Source organism: Microcaecilia unicolor, chromosome 3 (genome assembly GCF_901765095.1).
Source record: "Microcaecilia unicolor chromosome 3, aMicUni1.1, whole genome shotgun sequence".
NCBI lineage: Eukaryota > Metazoa > Chordata > Amphibia > Gymnophiona > Siphonopidae > Microcaecilia > Microcaecilia unicolor.
Genome location: NC_044033.1, coordinates 395,554,451 through 395,574,059, shown reverse-complemented (window position 1 = coordinate 395,574,059; position 19,609 = coordinate 395,554,451). Strand labels below are relative to the sequence as shown.

Genomic DNA, 19,609 nt, shown 5'->3' with positions numbered 1-19,609 from the left:
GAGAGGTATTGCTGGACTGGGGGAGGAGAGGGAGATGTGCTGCTAGACTGGGGGGGATGCAGTGCAGAGAGAGAGAGAGAGAGGGAAAAAAAGAGGGGAAGATACTGGAATCAGGGAGAGGCAAAATGTGGGCCTCAAAAAGAAGAGAGGTAAGAGAAAGGTTCATAGAGAAGAAATGCTGGCCATGGATGGAGCTTAGGGACAGAGACAGAGGCTGGATGGAGAGGGGATGGGGACAAAGAGCAGCAATACTGATCAATAGGGGAGGGTTAGGAACCCAGAAAGCAGATGCTGAATATGGGGGGAGGAAATGGACAAGGACACAGGGGGAAAAATGCTGGACAGGACAGACAGGGATGCAAAAGGAAGATGGATGTTAAATATGGAGAGAGAGAAGACTATTAGATTGTAAGCTCTTTGAGCAGGGACTGTCTTTCTTCTATGTTTGTACAGCGCTGCGTATGCCTTGTAGCGCTATAGAAATGCTAAATAGTAGTAATAGAACAAATGGACAGGAGTCCCTGAAAAAACAGGGAAAAACCCCACAGAGAAAAGCCAAAAAGAGACACTGCACCAAAGCAAATGTAAAAATAAAATGCTCAGACAACAAAAGTTGAAAAAAGTATTTTATTCTGAATTTATTAATTGGAATATGTCAGCCTTTGGAAATGCACATCTCTGATATCTTGTATTTCGGTTTTTATTTCTCTAATATTGCCGTAGTTGCTGAGACTGACTATTTGAAGTTTCCAATTCAGTTTTTTGCCTTCTTAACTCTATTGCTGATCTGTGGTCCCCTGTTTCATATTTGTTGAGAGTCTGTCTTTGTCTTGCGTGTGTGACTGGGGTGTGATATTCTGGTAGCATGAAGTTTCTGTACAGAGATCTTTAAGCAGTCCCATTTGTTCTGTTTTGTCACTAGGTAGTATATTATTGTTTTAGGACCTTGTATAATATTTACAGTGCATTTATTTTTCACACATAGGGTTGTTGCTCTTTGAGTCCTGTCAGTTGGCGCTGTTCTGATATAGTAAGGTTCCAACTCTTTTTCTGCATAAGCTCTCTGAGAGAAGGAGGGGCAGATGGGATGTGAGAGAGAGCAGACTGACTGAGGGCAGGTGGGATGTGAGAGATAGGGAAAGAAAGGGCAGACTGACTGAGGGCAGGTGGGATGTGTGTGACAGAGAAAGAGAGGGCAGATGGGTTATTTTACTATTGTTATGCTGTTAAAATTGTAAGTTTTATGTTAAATTGTACCTGCTGTACACCGACTTGGGTGAATCTCTTCATAAAGGCGGTTAATCCCAGTAAATAAATAAATGAGAGATGGGCAAACTGACTGAGGGTAGATGGGATCTATGATAGAAAGAGGCAGACTGACTGAGGGCAGGTGGGTTGTGTGTGTGAGAGAAAGAGCAGGTGGGATGTGAGAGAAGGGCAGACTGACTGAGGGCAGATGGGACGTGTGATACAGAGAGAGGCAGTCTGGCTAGGGGCAGGTGGGATGTGTGTAAGAAATGAGGTAGACTAGCTGCAGGCCTCTATGGAGGAATAGGCATCATCTTGGAACACTTTCTTCAATCCGCTTTAATGCATTTACTGCCTCTGGCCACTCTGGGACCTTCCCTCTACTACACTGAACCCCTGCAGGATGAAGGCCTAGGAAATATTACAGTATGCTGGCAGGAGCAGAAAAGAGAATACCCACAGCTAACAAAAATGGCTCTTACAGAACTTCTTCCTTTTCCTTCAACATACTTATGTGACACTAAATCGTTCTCAAATGTAAAATGAGAAATCACTTCTGTCCAGAAAGTGACCTGTCCTTCCCGCTAATCATTAAGTCGCCCTTCTCTGTACCTTTTCCAGTTCCACTATATCTTTTTTGAGATGCGGTGACCAGAATTGCACACAACACTCGATGCAGTCTCACCATGGAGCATATTCTTTGTTTTATTCTATGTTCTTTTTCAAATAATTCCTAACATTCTGTTTGCTTTTTTGGCTGCCACTACACACAGAACAGAAAATTTCAACATATTGTTCATGATGAGATCTAAATCCTTTTCTTCAGTGGTGACTTAATGTGAAACATAGCATTAAGTACCTATAACTTGGGTTACTCTTCCAAATGTGCATCAATTTGCACTTGTCTACATTAAAGTACATTTACTGTTTGGATGCCCAGTCTTCCAGCCTCCCAAGGTCCTCCCGTAATTTCTTTCGGTCTGCATTCGATTTAACAACTTTGAACACTTTTGCATCAGATCACTTCACTCATTGTTCCCATTTCTAGATCATTTATAAATGTGTTAAATTCCTAATCTTACATCATAGCATCTAAACCAAACATAAAATCTAAACAGAAATATCTGCACATAAGACTTACCAATGCCCTGTCTGACCGCATCCAAGCTGTAAGTGACATGAAGCTCAGGCATGTGCTTGTGAACTTCTTGTGCCAGCTCTTCAGGAGTAAAGCTCATTGCATTAATATTATAAGTCCTCATGCTAAGATTATCTGCTGGGGCCTCCAGGATCTCCAGCGTGGCCCTTAAGCAGTCATCAATATACATCATTGGGAGGCGCGTGTCTGGTTTCAGGTTACACTCAAACTTGCCGGTCTTAATGGCATCATGAAAAATCTGAACTGCGTAATCTGGAAAAGGAGGAAGAGGAAAAGGCCTTAGGACGATTCCATGAGAAACTTAAAAGCAATTTTTAAATTAAGTCCAAACTTATTACTGAAGTCATTAAAACCAAAATCAAAGTTTTCTTAAAGTGACGTGGAGGCCGCCATTTTAAAAAAGTGGTGCGGCAGCAAGAGGGTCAGAGGCAGCGGGCAGGAAAGAATGGGGATCTTTCCTGCCCTGAAGAATCCACTAGACCACCAAGGTGGCTTGAGGTATGAGCCAGGAGGGCAACTAGGTTACTGTTTCCCCTGCCTCCTGCAGCCGTCATCGCTGTACACTCAAAATAAAGCAAGCAAACCTATGAGCTGCTGCATCCACGTTGTTGTCCTTTATTGTTGGTGGCATTTTTATTTAATCTCACTGATATTTTCAAACATGCTGGCTTGTGCATACAGATGTACACAGAGGAAGTATAATAATGGAATAACTTTTCATAGGTAGAGTAGTAATTTGTTATAAATCATAATCAGTGTGTCATTTGGAAGGGCTGGTTAAAAGGGACACCCTAGCACTGTTATATTCATGCAGAGATTTTTTTTTTACTTCTGGTAAAGGGCCAGTAAAACAGACATCATGTTATGAGAATCAGGTGCTCAACATTCAGAGTTTCTATCTATTATTTATTTATGAAATTTATATCCTATATTAAACGTGAATTACATTGAAACCTGAGAGCATTTAAAATCAGGGGGGGGGGGTTCCTGTGCCTATATCTATATCTGCAAATAGGTGGGAAAATGTGGGATACAAATGCAATAAATAAATAATAATAAAAGAAAAAGATGGCATGTGGGAACTCGCTCCTTTTGTTTTGTGGATTGGAGTTTTTTTTTTTAACCCAGTTGGGTATATATGCTAATTTCAACTTTGTTATATGTTTCAGACATATCCATCTACTTGCTCCCATGATATAACTGAATTCTATTATTCTGTCTCATTGTATTATCAAACGTAAGCTACATTTTGCTTGGCATAATGTGTGATATAAATGTTTTAAAAAAGTCCCTTTTTCTAATAATTCTTTTGCTATTCTCTTCAATAGCGTTTGCTATTGTTTTGGGTGTGGCGGCAATCTCTGCCTACTGGCTTCAGCCCATATAACGGACTAGATAGGCTCACCCCATCTCCTATTTTATCTAAACCTCCTTGGTAAAAAGGCAGGAGGGAGTGTAGGTGCAGGGAAGAGGGAAAAAAGATTGGTAAGGGGGACATACATGGAGGAGTGGGGAAGGGAAAAGGGGAAATAGAGCACATGGGTTAGAAAGGGAAGGAGAGGAGAACATGCTGTTCACGGATGTGTATCTTATTTAATTTTGTATTTAGCAGAGTACAGAAGAAAACGATTTATGTTACTTTTACTAGTATTTTTACTGCTTATAGGGTCATTCCATGCCAAGTGGTCTAAAATTAAAAAAAGTTCCCACCATCATGTTCTCCAATTTTGTTCAAATTTTATCTGTTGCGCGAGTCAGGTGTTAAATGAAGTTTCCCAAAATTTGAGGTCTCTAACTGCAATAGTTGCAGATCTAGACCCCCTTTTCTGAAAGATTGTCAGTCCATGAGCGAGCGACATTTACCAAAATGCCATTTTTGGGGTCTAATAAAATCCAAACACATTTATAAGAATGGCTAAAAAATTCAAATCCTGTGTTTTTGATGCTAATTCTGATGAAATACATTTTAACATTATGGATGCAAAATCCAGTCAAACAACTTGACTCAAAGTGTGCATCAAAATTGGTCGCGACTCATCGGAACATATTTGGACCAATATTCAGACCGCAACAACTTCCATGCAAACAAAGATACGGACTTGAAATTTTGAACAAGCATTATGCTTGTGCTGGACATAAAACTGCCAGATTTGCAACTAATCAGCATCTATAACTGCCCTGCAGGATCTCTTCAACGTTGGCACTGTCAGCGCAAATGGTAAAATGTACCAAAGTTCAAAGCCAATTATTAAAAAAAGAGTCTGCCTGAATCAGCTTGTGAACAGTATCATCTGAAAGAGAAAATTGTGCTCTACAACACTGATATGTTTTTGTTTTGCAATGCCACCATTAAGTAGCCATTTACTCAGGTCAAAGTAGAGAGGTGTGGTAGCCGTGTTAGTCCACTCTTAAAGGTTATCAATAGAAATCAAACAAAATAAAACATGGAAAAGAAAATAAGATGATACCATTTTTATTGGACATAACTTAATACATTTCTTGATTAGCTTTCGAAGGTTGCCCTTCTTCGTCAGGTCAAAGTATGCCATCTAAGCACCACTTCACATGCAAACACATATGCAACCCTTTAAGTTTTGTTTTTTATATCATCTATTTTCTAATTAGAGATCCTCTGTGTTCATTCTATGCCTTTTTGAATTCCACCGTTTTTTTTATTACTCTCCAGTACACTGTTTCCTATCACTGTTGAGTCTACTATCGGCCCAACGGAAATATCAGATCATGCCCTAATCTGGATGGTATTGACTTTACAACATGATTCTCAGAGGATAATGAAGTGGAAAGTTCCATTAGATTTATACACTGACCAAAATTTGGAGACTTTATTAGTACCAAATGAAGGGCCTACAAGATTTTTCAATACACAACACAAAGTGGGGGAGATCACAGCAAATTCTAGCCATAAAAAGAAAATAAGGGCTAAAGCTATTTTGATACTGGAAAAACAAAGATCGCCAACTTTGCGGTATTAAACCTAGTGCCCATAATAAACCCCAATTGTTTACTACTCAAAACAGCGCTCAATGAGCTCATTCATCAAAGGGCTCAGAAGTCTGCAAAATATTATCAATATCAGCTATATAAATTAGGTAACAAAAGCGGCAAATTTTTGGCCAGGATGGTTAGAATGTGGAGTGGCCCTCGCAGAGTCCTGCAGACTAAAAATCAGCAGGGACATATTTTACACCGGGTCAACGATATCTGTCAGGTTTTCAAAGAGTTTTATGCAGATCTTTATTCTCAGAGCTCCCCCCATGAGTTACAGAGTGACATGTATCTATCTAGTATGGATTTGCCAACCTTGGGGGATGCTGATCAACAGCTACTTAATGCATCAGTTAGGGAAAAGGAGCTCACTTTGGCTACCCAGCAAAGCTCACTTTATAAAGTTATGGGATATGATGATTACAGGGCAAAATTTTATAAGTTATTACTCCTGGAAATAGCGTCCACACCCCCCCAGTTATTACTAATTCTTTAAGAATTTATAGGCCTTCTCATGTGCTGAGATCAGCAGATAAATTGTTGCTTGACATTCTGTCTTTCCATCAGATCAGATTAACTAAGTACATAAGTATGCCAAAGCTCCATCAAGCCCAGCATCCTGTTTCCAACAGTGGCCAATCCAGGTCACAAATACCTGGCAAGATCCTGAAAAAGTTCTATACATTTTATGCTGCTTATCCCAGAAATAGCAGTGGATTTTCCCCAACTGAATATTAGGCTTCTATTTTTATACAGAGGACATCTCTCTTTGGAAAGTCCTTCTGCTCTCTTTACACAAGATTACTTCTATAATTCAATTTAGAAAAAATCTGAAAGCTCACTTGTTTGCATTGGCTTTTGCAAGTATGTAGTCAGCGATACTTTAGTTTGTATTTAATTACCTCTGTAAGCGACTATTTCTATATTTACATGCTACTACTTTTTAAATACATTCAATTTTTTTGATTGATGGCTGTAGATATTATTTATTCTGCCTGCTGCAATTGAATTGTCTTTAATATTTTAGATACCTACTTTTATGCATCTATAATGTGAAGTTTGTTCTATTTTATTTAAGTATTTATATACTGTCTAGACCTAAGCTGTTTACAGTTTCTTACATGTATGTTTTTATGTTAAACTTCCCAGAATTCTGAAAGAGTGCCAAATAAATAAAGTGTGAAGTGCCTGATTGTGGCAACACATAAAAAATTTCTTATTAAATTTACCTATGACATGCAGATTAGAATTGCAAAAAGAGATTCAAACCTGCAAACATTTTTGTGAGTTAGAACATGAGAGCCTTTGATATGTTGCTTCCATGTGGTGGATAAGCATATGATTACAGCATAGCACTGTGACGTGAATATGAAATCTCACAATTGTGCCACTGCCAGAAGCTTTCACAATCTGAAGAAGCACCACTATAATCGGCCCCCAAAATTCCTGATTATTGACAATCCCAAATGAAAAATGTTCAGCCTTGGTCATCATTAAGTTATTATTATCATGGAAAACTACAGCTGTTCCATTGCTCTTCTCTGAAGCTGGACATAAAAAAGTCTTTTACATGGCAGTAAAAATAATTGCTCTCGGACTCATCACTAGATCAATATATTGCTTGCATTTGAATAAATACATGTGTTGATGTATTACTTCACATACTAATCCTAGCCTCAGGAAAGGTTCTCTTCTTTGATACATGTGGTATTGTCATTCTCAAAATCACATTTTCCTTTTCATCCTAATCCTATTTGGCCAGTCATCGGTTTCTTGATGGCCCAATAATGGCCGATCCTGTTTGTTCACCCAGCATACTTTCACTACAGAACTGAAGAATAAGATCTTACCGGTTGTCCCTCCACCAGGCTGGGAATCTGCTGAAATTATGCCAGGGTACCTCAGACATCGAAAATCCAGCCCATATCTATAGTGGTAATACTGCAGGGAGAATGACAAAAACAGGCTCAAAACTGGCATAAATTAAATTGTAAGTACTCCAGAGAACTGCTTTCTGGGAAAACAACAAGGACACATGCCATTTACCAGCCCTACTTAATGCTAGCGTTTCTAGTAACACACAAGGGGGCCCAACATAGAAAGCTATATGTTAGAACTCAGGGGCCCTTTTACTACGCCGCGTAGGCGCCTACGCATGCCAATTCAGAACTACCGCGTGGCCCATGCGGTAATTTCATTTTGTACGTGTGTTCAGTAGGCGCACCGGAAATTTTCCAGTGCGCGGCACTAACCAGGCGGTAAATCGGCATTGTACGCACGAGACCATACCACTAAGTCAATGGGTGGCGGTAAGGTCTCAGGCCCAAAATGGACACACCAATTTTCATTTTGCCGCACGTCCATTTTCGGCTGGAAAAAAAAAGGCCTTTTTTGCAGATGTGCTGAAAAATGAACCTGTGTGCGTCCAATACACGCGTCTACACCATCGCAGGCCACTTTTTGGCGCACCTTAGTAAAAGGACCCCTCAGTGCACAATTGCTTAACACACACAAATATGTTGTGCTTGTTGAAGTCACCAAATGGTATGCAAATAAGCTGTATGCAAAAACTGTGTGCTAACATGGGACAGCACAAACATCTGTGCTATTATTTTTCACATAAAAATATTGTATCAGCACTTAGTTGTACACACATATATCCATACACGTGCAAGAACACTATTCCGTGCATACAATCTTTGCAATACCAATATTGTGTTGCATTTGTCAACAGTCCAGCACACTTTACCCTCAGCAACTCATCTCAGTCTTTTTTTTTTTTGATCCATCCTCTTCAACGAAGCCAGAAAAAAGTTCCAGATCTTGTGTAATGGGCATGAAATCTTCACGAATGCTGACTTCAGAAGAACCAGCTAATTTCTTATTCATCCTCAAACCCGGTGTTAAAGCCCCAGTATTAGAAAACCCTGTGCTCAGCTGGCCGGTCTTCTGTGCACTTACCTGCATCTGTATTGAATAGTTAAAACCTTAATTCCATAGGATTTAAGGGGCCTCTTTACTAAAAAGCTCTAAAATATGGGCTTAATGCATTTTAACACAGGACTTTCCTACATACTAGGCCCAAATTTAAGGCACCAGTATTTTAAGGGTTTGGGATGGGGTTTTTTTGCAAGTCCCACACTAATTTTTCAATTAGGGCATAGAATTGCACAAAATTAACACAGAAGCACTTACTGCCTCCTATTTAGGAAGCGCTAACCCCCGGATTCTATATAGCATGCCTAGAGATCCGTGCCAAATCCAAGCATATTCTGTAATGATGTGCATAACTTAAATGGCTTAACAAGCCAATCGGCGTTAATAGCACTTAACCCTCCATTGCTTCAGGTACAAATAAGTACCTGTGTAAACCACTTTGAATGTAGTTGCAAAAACCACTGAAAGGCAATATATCAAGTCCCATTCCTTTTTCCCCTTAGTTGATATCCTAGCACCTAAAACTATGTGCCTTCATTTACATCAACAAAAACGTGGCATAAACTCCGGCGCGTAGATTTAGGGTCAGAGGGCCATGTTCTATAACAACATGTGTAAATTTTGGAATGCCCACGAAATGCCCATTTCCACACCTATAACCACACTCCTTTTTCCCTGTGCACATTTAAAATTTAGGCACAGTACAAATTGTACACGTAAATTCTAATTTCCATTTAGTTCTCATTATTGCTTGTTATGTGACTTGCTCAGAGTCACAAGGAGCTGCAATGAGAATCAAACCCAGTTACTCAGGATCAAAGTCACCTGCACTAACCACCAGGCTACTCCTCCAATATGTGTATTCTATATTCCACGCCTAAATCTAGGCGCCGCTTATAGAACACGCTTAGGTAGAAATGTTTTACACACAGATTTTCTAGGCACCATATATAGAATCTGGCCCTAAGTGCTCCCTTATATCCACATTAGTCAGTTAGCATGCACTAATCAGAATTTGCTAGCTGGATAACACTTCCACGCCTATTCCCTGTCCATGACACGTCCCCTCCTGAAATCAAAACAAAATGTGAGATTAGCATGCGCTAACAGGCAAATTACTGCAAAATGATTTAATGTACTTTGTGGTAAGCCTTTTTTTGGCAAGCTATGGCTTAATGTCCTTTAGTAAAAGGGCTCTTAAATGAGCTGTGTGCCGATACCTACAGGAGTCTTTGTGTACAGCTCATACTCAAAACTCATTTTAACATAGAGCACCCATAGAAGCACACAAATTTGCGCAACAAATCCAAGCCACACTGTGCACAAAGCCTGGCACACTTTATTATATTGGCCCCAAGATGTTTGTCCGTGAAGCCCGAGTGGTTGTCCTGCTTAGCTTATTCTAGTTAAGGCTACGTCCCAGCTGTACAACTGTTGCCAGGGAACTGCAATGATATGTGAAGAACACGCCTCAGGAAAGGGGGCAGAACAAACAAAGTCACATTAGCAGTCCACAAAAAATAGATCCTACCTCTCCCATGAGTTCAGCATGGACTTTAGAGACTCCATAGATTGTCCTTGGTCTCTGGATACAAAGGTCAGGGGTTGGGTTCCGTGGAGAATCTGGTCCGAAGGCTCCAATTGTGCTGGGCACAAAGAGCCGCAAGCCATGCTCAGCTGCGATATCCAGGATATTGTGCAGACCTGCAGAAGAGGCAAAGGTGCTTTAGTCTGAAAAATGAAACAAAAAAATAAAATGTAAAATATTGCGCTCAGAATTACAGCTACAGTTTCAAGCAGAGAGGGAGGCCTTATACATTCAGAAACATGTTCAACACATTATTGATTGTTACCAGTGATGTTAACAGATCTGGCCAAACGAACGTTTGCCTCTCCAACCGCGCTCAGCAATGCACTGTAATGGATCAACCATGTAATTCGATTGTTCACCACAATCTCACGCAGATTTTTGTAGTCCAAAATGTCAGAGTAGATGAAAGGGCCTGAGAAAGAACAACAACTTCTAGTAAATCTGCATATATTATTTGCATACACTAGCCTAAAAATGGCTGGTTTTCAGGGTATCTACAAGGAATATCTAGGATTCTTCTGCACATAGAAGATAATTGTATAACAGGCTGCTTGGATAATTATGTTGTTATTTCCTACATTTATTTAGTATTTATTAGTCTGAATTTATTGTAGAGACTGGCACGACACAATCTAAAAACAGTTGGCGAAACATGGTCCATGTCGGGACCCTGAGGATAAATTAAGATAAGTGCACTTTATTTTTTCAAGGATACTTTTTCACAGGTTTTCAATATGTGTTTAAATAATCTTGGTATTTACATGTACAATGATTATAACTGGTTGAGACAACAATGCACAAGATCTTTGTATCAGTGGTGGTCTCCCAAACTTTATGAGCAATTTCATCAAAATGGCTTAAATATATTCAAATCTAGAACTGCTCCTTTGGGACTGTGGGTGTACTACAGTGGAAAGGAGGATAAGCAGGCACCTATTTCAAGCCTCTTCTATGAAGAAAAGAAGGCACCTGTAGCACAAGTGGCAGAAAATGCAGTTATATTTATAACACTGGTATAAATGCCGACACCTAGATACTAGCCATTTTCTGCCCAAGCGCACACCCACTGGCAAAATACATGCCGTGAAAGCATGGCGTGCACTTTTCCGATAGTTGCTATTCTGTAAGTGGCCATTTATACACGTAAATCACTAGAATAGTATCTATGTTCCTGCTGCCTAAAACTAGGGAGCTGCTTACAGAATTATAGACAGGTATATTGTTTATTGTGGATATCCTGGGGGGGGGGGGGGGGGGGGAAACAGACTTATTAAATAAGGTTCCAGGAGCTTGCCAAGCATTCAAACACACAATACCGATTTAATAAGTCCTTTAAGCATTTTAAAGTTCTCATTTCAAACAAAGAGAGACATACCTTAGCATTTAATGTACATACCTGAACGAGATCCTTTGTCACTTTTTCAGTACAACCTAGAGCAAGTCCATTTATACCTCAATCCATTCAGAAGGCATTAAACTAGGTTTAGTGTTACCGATTCCATGGAAACTGAACAGGTTGCATTATTCCTGGCCTCTGCCACTGTGATTATGTTTTCAGTCCTGCATCCATTTGCAAAACATTTGGCAATCCTGCATCGAGTGGCCAATTCTGGTGGGCAACTTCAGTCTTCTCAGGTCACAAACTATTGAGCTTTTCAAGATATCCCACATGGGTACGCATGAGATAGATTTGCAAAATTTATTGATGGGAGTGTGCATGCAGATCTATTTTGCTTATATTTGCTAGGGTAACACTGGAAATCTGGCCAGTCTGTGACATGAGGGGCCACAGTGGCCCTCTCCTACTTCAATCCAAACTATGGGGATCTTTTACTAAGGCACACTCACGTTTTTAGTGCGCACTAAAAATAGGCGCGTGCTAAACGTTAGAGACGCCAATGCATTCCTATGACATCTCTAAAGTTTAGCGCACGCCCAATTTTAGAGCGCGCTAAACGGAGATGCCCATAGGAACGCACTGGCATCTCTAACATTTAGCACACACCTACTTTTAGAACGCGCTAAAAACGGGAGCACGCCTTAGTAAAAGACCCCCTATATGTTCCACTCAAAAACAAGAAAAATATCCAGAATTAATTCATTATATCAGAAGAGGAAAAACTTCTCCAATTCCTTACAGTCTGATGTGGAAAAAGAGAAAGGGTTCCACCTGTGGAACTGTGAGCCTTTAAATTCTGGCTTCTATTATTGGTTGGTGAGATGTATTTATTCAACAAAGCTCTCCTCCAGTTCGAAATCCGGAGAGCGTGCTGCTTGGATGCGTAGCCAAGGAGGGAGCCCCAAACAGAGAAGGCAACCTCGTTGCCATGGCGATTTTACATTGGAGGCTTTGGAGAGATGGTATGGGAAACTGCCTGAGGAAGCCAGTGAAGGAACTTCTCTAGTGAATGAACAGATGCCAGTTGTCAGGTCTGGATTTTCCAGTGGACCAACTTCTATGGCGACTGGTACTCTGGTGCCTGACCTAGGGGAGTGGAAACTGCCGTCCTTTGATATACTTTCTGATCAATTTCAAGCTCACATAACTCAGTTGACTGCTGTTACTGCTTCTCACGTGACTCAGCTGAGCAGGATAAAAGAATTCAAGATATGGATTTGAAGTTGAATAAGGAAGAATCTACAGAATTGGTTTTAACGAAAGATCATTTATAAGTATTAGAAAATTTGTCAAGATCAAATCTTAAATGATCTGATTTATCTCTTGCAGACTCCTTAATGCATTACATGAAAGATGTTTTGAGGATCACTTCATTTCCATTTCTGGTCCATGTTTATTTTGTTCCACTTTCCACTTGGAATATTGACAACAGAGGAAATACAGGCTCTTCATTGGAACTATTCAATAGTTTAGATGTGTCAACTGGATCTTATGAAAGACCTAAAGTTCAGACTCAGGTGGCAACTCCTCTGGGATCCCTGAACGAAGCCTTAGTTAAGTAAGCTGGATGTTTTCATCAGTAGCCTTAATTTTTCCTAGTTTTTCTTCCAGGTAATATTTGATCTGTACCCTTATATAATGGACTTGATAGAGGGTCATTTACTTATTTGATGATGCTTATCGTATTTCTTTATTGTACCCTCTTTTCCTTACAAGTTCTGTTTCAATGTAATATATTGAAATTTCATACATAAAAATGAAATAAATAAATCAATAAAAACAAACCCAGGAAACTGAATAATACTACAAATAAATAATACTTGAGCTATAAGTTATCTTGTAGCTCAGTGGTTGCTATACATCAAATTTTAGAGGTCCCAGAGTACTAGAATGTCAGAATATGTTGCACATGTGAACAGAAATCATCACTCTGGAAAGAAACAAGAGATCTCGTAGACTCTTACCACTGTAAAAGACATTATCTGCAGGCTTTCTGATGTCAGATAGGATAACATTGTTTTTTCCAAAGCGTTTTCTGTGAAGGGAAACCATAAGAAAGTTAGTCTACATTTTCTGTAATCAACCTTTAACATTTTCTCTCAAAGGGGGTCTTTTACTAAGCCACAGAAGCGTTTTTAGCTCATGGTAGAAATCAACCGGCAGTAAACCTTGAGAAGCCCATTATGGGCGTCTTGGCGTTTACCACCAGCTGATTTCTACTGTGAGCTAGAAACGTTACCTCGGCTTAGTTGAACCAATAAAAGCAATATATATACTGCCTCATTCTATAATGTGGTGACTAGACAGAAGCGCCATTTACATGCTTAAATTATAGAACAGTTGCACTTAAGCGGGTAAGTGTACACTTGCATGCGTAAGTGCTAGGTGTGTGCTAAGCACTATTCAACAAATAACACACACAACTCACACAGGGCCCCGTTTACCAAGCAGCAGTAAAAGGGGCCCTGCTGTGGCGTCAGCGCACGGTTTGATGCGCACCAAGGCCCCCTTCTACTACCACCAGTAAAAGTTTTTTGTTGTTGTTGTTAAGGAATGAAATGGCCATGCAGTAAGTTGAACACTTGCCGCGTGACCATTTTCTGGAAAAGCCCATACTGCTTCCTATTTGGGAGGTGGTAAGGCGGTAGAGCCAATCACCATGCACCGTTGCCACGGTAGCCCTACTGCGGCATCGTTAAAGGGCCCCTTAGTACGTAAGTTCAAGGGGCATTCACAGGGGAGGAGCATGGGTGAGACCAACATTTATGTACTAAAAGTGCTACATTTAGTCATGCGCATTTATGCATGCTATTAATATGATGTAAGCGGGCACACCTGAATGTAGGCACAAAGATGGCAACTTATGCCAGTATTCTATAATGGATTCATGGCACTCAGATGCCATTATAGTTGTGGTGCCATATTATGCAATTGCCTCCACAGGGGCAAATTTCTAAAGACATCTTAGAACATATGTGGCAATACACGAGTAAAATGGCTTTTATAAAAACAGGTCATATGTAAAAATGTACATGTTAGAATGAACATATTTTTACTATGATGTTACCATGGTTGTGGTGTGGGCAGTGTCACAAAGTACGTGCACTGATTATAAAAATACGCTAATCTACATGAATACTTGTGTACTCTCTGTGTGGCCATTTATGCCTGCTCTCAAGCAAGTGTATATATCTCCAGTGTACTTCAATGTAGGCATCTATGTGTCTTTATAAAATAGGCACCTTTCTGCTCTATAAACCAAGGTGCCTTGTTATAAAATTACACTCTTAGGGTCTATGTCTAAGAACTGCAGCCAAGGTAAAATTATGTATCATACCTGATAATTTTCTTTCCATTAATCATAGCTGATCAATCCATAGACTGGTGGGTTGTGTCCATCTACCAGCAGGTGGAGATAGAGAGCAAACTTTTGCCTCCCTATATGTGGTCATGTGCTGCCGGAAACTCCTCAGTATGTCGATATCAAAGCTCCATCCGCAGGACTCAGCACTTAGAGAATTACACCCACAAAGGGACACTCTGCCCAGCTCACCACCGCCGAAACGGGGGAGGGGAATTAACCCAGTTCATCCCCACACAAGTGGGGGAGGGGAATCCGTCCAGCTCATCCCCGCGGAGCGGGGGAGGGACACCACCCCGCCGATGCGGGGGGGATCTGGCTTATCCTGCAACCGCAACCGCGGGAGGAGCTGACTGACCCTAACACCGCCGAAGCGGGAGGGGTACAAAGCTGCCCTACAGCCGCACGAAGCGGGAGGGAGTGCCGGCAGAATTTAAGTCTCAATCCAGCCCCGTAAAACGGAGGGGAGAGGAATGCAGCAGCTCACTGTAACACAAACTCGTCTCAACTCTTGAAGAATCCAAGTGAAAAAACTTGAACACGAAGTCCTCCTGAAGTAACTGAAGACTAAACTTGAACCTAAAATTCAACCAGAATAAAACAGTACAGATATCTGGGAGGGGCTATGGATTGATCAGCTATGATTAATGGAAAGAAAATTATCAGGTATGATACATAATTTTACCTTCCATATCATCAAGCTGATCAATCCATAGACTGGTGGGATGTACCGAAGCAGTACTCACCCAGGGCGGGACATAGAAATCCCTGACCGCAACACTGAAGCTCCAAACCGGGCCTCCGCCCGAGCAGCCACAGTCAAGCGGTAATGCTTGGAGAATGTATGGGCCGATGCCCAAGTTGCCGCCCTGCATATCTCTGCCAAGGAGACGGACCCGGCCTCTGCCATCGAGGCCGCCTGAGCTCTAGTGAAATGAGCCTTCAGCTGGATAGGCGGCACCTTCCCCGCGGCCACATAAGCCGCTGCAATGGCTTCCTTGACCCATCTTGCCACTGTAGGCTTAGCAGCCTGCAGACCCTTACGAGGACCTGCAAACAGGACAAACAGATGATCCGATTTCCGGAAATCATTGGTCACTTCCAAGTATCTGATGATAACTCGTCTCACATCCAGATATTTGAGAGCAGAGTATTCCTCTGGGTAGTCCTCCCTACGAAAGGAAGGGAGACAGAGCTGCTGATTCATATGGAAGCGAGAAACAATCTTGGGCAGGAAGGAAGGCACTGTGCGAATAGTCACTCCTGCCTCAGTGAACTGCAGAAAAGGCTCTCGACAAGAGAGTGCCTGGAGCTCGGAAACTCTTCTGGCTGAAGTGATAGCCACCAAAAAGACTGCTTTCAACGTCAGGTCTTTCAGAGATGCCCTCGACAAGGGTTCAAAAGGCGGCTTCTGCAAGGCTCTTAGCACCAGGTTGAGATTCCACGCAGGCACCACTGAGTGCAGAGGAGGGCGCAGGTGATTAACTCCCTTGAGAAAACGCACCACATCTGGCTGCGAAGCCAGGGAAGCACCCTTCAGGCGGCCCCTGAAGCAAGCCAGAGCCGCTACCTGGACTTTAAGGGAACTGAGCGACAGGCCTTTCTCCAGACCTTCTTGCAGGAACGCCAACACTGAAGAAATTGGAGCAGTGAAGGGAGAAAGTGAGCCTGCTTCACACCACGCTGCAAAGGTACGCCAAACCCTGGCGTAAGCCGTAGAAGTAGAGCGCTTCCTCGCTCTCAGCATAGTGGCGATGACCTTGTCTGAGAAGCCCTTCTTTCTCAGACGCTGCCGCTCAATAGCCAGGCCATAAGACCAAAGGGGGAGGGATCCTCCATCACCACGGGACCCTGATGTAACAGGCCCTGCTCCACTGGCAGCCGCAGAGGATCGTCGACTGAGAGCCTGATCAAGTCCGCATACCAGGGACGTCTGGGCCAATCCGGACCCACCAGGATTATCCGGCCCGGATGCTTTGCCACCCGGTCTAGCACCCTGCCCAACATGGGCCAGGGCGGGAACACATAGAGAAGCTCTTGTGTCGGCCACTGTTGGAGAAGAGCATCTACTCCCAGGGATCGAGGGTCCCGTCCTCTGCTGAAAAAGCGCGGCACTTGGCAATTGGCCGATGACGCCATCAGATCTAGGCTCGGCTGGCCCCAGCGCTTCGTGATATCCAAGAACGCCTGAGCAGACAGCTGCCACTCCCCGGGCTCCAAGGTATGGCGACTGAGAAAGTCCGCCTTGACATTCATGACTCCGGCAATGTGGGCCGCTGACAGCTGTTCCAGGTTCGCTTCCGCCCACTGGCATAGATTCATGGCCTCCTTGGCTAGAGGGGCGCTCTTGGTACCTCCCTGGCGGTTGACATAGGCCACAGCCGTGGCATTGTCAGACAGGACCCGTACAGGCTTCAACGCCAGTACCGGGATGAACTCCAAAAGCGCCAACCGAATGGCTCTGAGTTCCAGGAGGTTGATAGACCACTTTGCCTCTGCAGGAGACCAGAGCCCCTGCGCTGTCCTTCCCAAGCAGTGGGCTCCCCAGCCCGACAAAGAGGCGTCCGTCGTGACGACAATCCACTCCGGGGTCACCAGAGGCATTCCTGCAGACAACTTGTCTGTCTGCATCCACTAGCTCAGCGCCTTGCGCACTGCTGGGTCCAAGGGAAGGCACACAGCATAATCCTCCGACATCGGAGTCCAGCGCTGCAGCAGAGAGTGTTGTAGTGGTCTCATATGAGCCCTGGCCCAGGGCACTACTTCCATCGTGGCCGTCATAGAGCCCAACAGCTGCACATAGTCCCAAGCCCGAAGAGGAGAGGCTACTAGGAACTGGTCCACCTGAGCCTGAAGCTTGACAATCCAATTGTCTGGCAGGAACACTCTGCCCACTTGGGTGTCGAATCGAACTCCCAGATACTCCAGGGACTGAGTTGGGCGCAGCTGGCTTTTCTCCCAGTTGATCCACCCCAGGGAGCTCAAAAGAGCAACCACCCGGTTCACAGCTTTGCCGCACTCTGCATAAGAGGGGGCTCGGATCAACCAGTCGTCCAGATAAGGATGGACTTGTACTCCTTCCTTCCTCAGGAAGGCCGCGATGACCACCATTACTTTGGAGAAGGTCCGCGGAGCAGTAGCCAACCCGAACGGGAGGGCTCTGAACTGGAAGTGTCGGCCCAGGACTGCAAAACGCAGAAAGCGTTGATGAGGAGGCCAGATGGGAATATGCAAGTACACTTCCTTGATGTCCAAGGATGCCAGGTACTCCCCTGCCTTTACTGCCGCTATAACAGAGCGGAGAGTCTTCATGCGAAAGTGCCGAACTTTCAAGGCCCGATTGACCCCTTTGAGGTCGAGGATAGGCCGTACAGAACCTCCTTTCTTTGGTACCACAAAGTAAATGGAGTAACGCCCCTTGCCAAGCTGATTTTCTGGCACCGGAACGACCGCACCCAGGCGGATCAGATTGTCCAAGGTCTGCTGCACTGCCACAGCTTTGACCGGAGACTTGCAGGGAGAGAGTACAAACCCGTCTCTTAAAGGTCGGCAGAACTCTAGCTTGTAGCCGTCTCTGATGACTTCCAGCACCCAAGCGTCTGAAGTTATTGTGGTCCACTCGCCCAGAAACGAGGACAGCCGTCCTCCAATCTGCACTGGGGCGTGGACCAAGGCCCCGTCATTGGGTACGAGACCCTGGGGGAGGACCGGAGGGAGCACCTCCGGGACGGCGGTCTCTACGAAAGGAATGCTGCTTGGGGGAGAAGTTCCTCTTGAAGGAAGAGGGGGCAGAGGAGCCCGACCTGCCCGGGCGGTACCGACGGGCTTCCTGAAACCGTCCTCTGGAGGTACCAGGGCGAGTACTAGCCCGAGCCCTGACCTCTGGTAACTTCTTGCCCTTAGACGTGCCGAGATCGGTCACGATTTTGTCCAGCTCGACCCCAAAGAGCAGCTTGCCTTTAAAAGGCAATCTAGCCAGGCGGGATTTAGAGGCGTGGTCAGCAGACCAATGTTTCAGCCAAAGCCACCGCCGCGCAGAGATTGTCTGAGCCATGCCTTTCGCTGAGGCCCTCAAGACATCATACAGCAAGTCTGCCAAATAGACTAAGCCCGATTCCAGGGCCGGCCAATCAGCCCTCAAGGAAAGATCCGAGGGGAAAGCCCGCTGCACCATAGTCAGGCACGCCCTGGCCACATAGGAGCCGCAAACTGAGGCCTGCAAACTTAAAGCAGCCGCCTCAAAGGACGACCTTAAGGCCTCCTCCAATCTTCTGTCTTGGGCGTCCTTTAGGGCCGTGCCACCTTCCACCGGCAACGCCGTTTTCTTAGTCACCGCAGTGATTAAAGAATCCACGGTAGGCCACAGATAGGCCTCACGTTCACTTTCAGGCAAAGGATAGAGGCGGGACATAGCCCTAGCCACTTTAAGGCTCGCTTCCGGGACATCCCATTGAGCCGAAATTAAGGTGTGCATGGCATCATGCACGTGGAAGGTTCTAGGCGGGCGCTTCGTCCCCAGCATAATGGCAGAGCCAACAGGGGCTGAGGGAGAGACGTCCTCCGGAGAGGAAATCTTCAAAATGCCCATGGCCTGCACCAACAGGTTGGGCAAATCCTCTGAGCTAAAGAGTCGCGCTGCAGAGGGGTCATCCGCTCCATCCGAGCGGGGATCCGTCTCCTCCAAGGAAACCGCAAAGGACCGTTGGGAGAACTCAGATACGCTGCCCTCATCTACATCGGAGGAGACAAAGTCCTCCAAGGCCTGGGAATCAACCCGAGGGCGTTTACCTCCGGGGGCCTCAACCTCTTTACCAGACGAGGGAGCAGGGGCAGCGTTTTGCATAAGGAAGGCCTGATGCAGCAGCAAAACAAACTCGGGGGAGAAACCCCCCAGACTGTGCACTTCCG

At 44.0% G+C, this 19,609-nt stretch overlaps 1 protein-coding gene across 2 annotated transcripts in view; it reads right to left on the bottom strand.

Moving 5' to 3' along the window:
- Positions 1–19,609, bottom strand: part of LOC115467051 (L-threonine 3-dehydrogenase, mitochondrial-like) — a 69,326-nt gene that overhangs the window by 4,979 nt on the left and 44,738 nt on the right. For both annotated transcript variants that reach the window (XM_030198717.1, XM_030198716.1), the window contains exons 4-8: positions 13,305–13,375; positions 10,204–10,353; positions 9,882–10,054; positions 7,264–7,354; positions 2,390–2,659 (exon numbers count right to left, since the gene is read on the bottom strand). In XM_030198717.1, the coding sequence (XP_030054577.1) occupies positions 2,390–2,659; positions 7,264–7,354; positions 9,882–10,054; positions 10,204–10,353; positions 13,305–13,375 (755 nt within the window). The remainder of the gene's footprint in view (positions 1–2,389; positions 2,660–7,263; positions 7,355–9,881; positions 10,055–10,203; positions 10,354–13,304; positions 13,376–19,609) is intronic.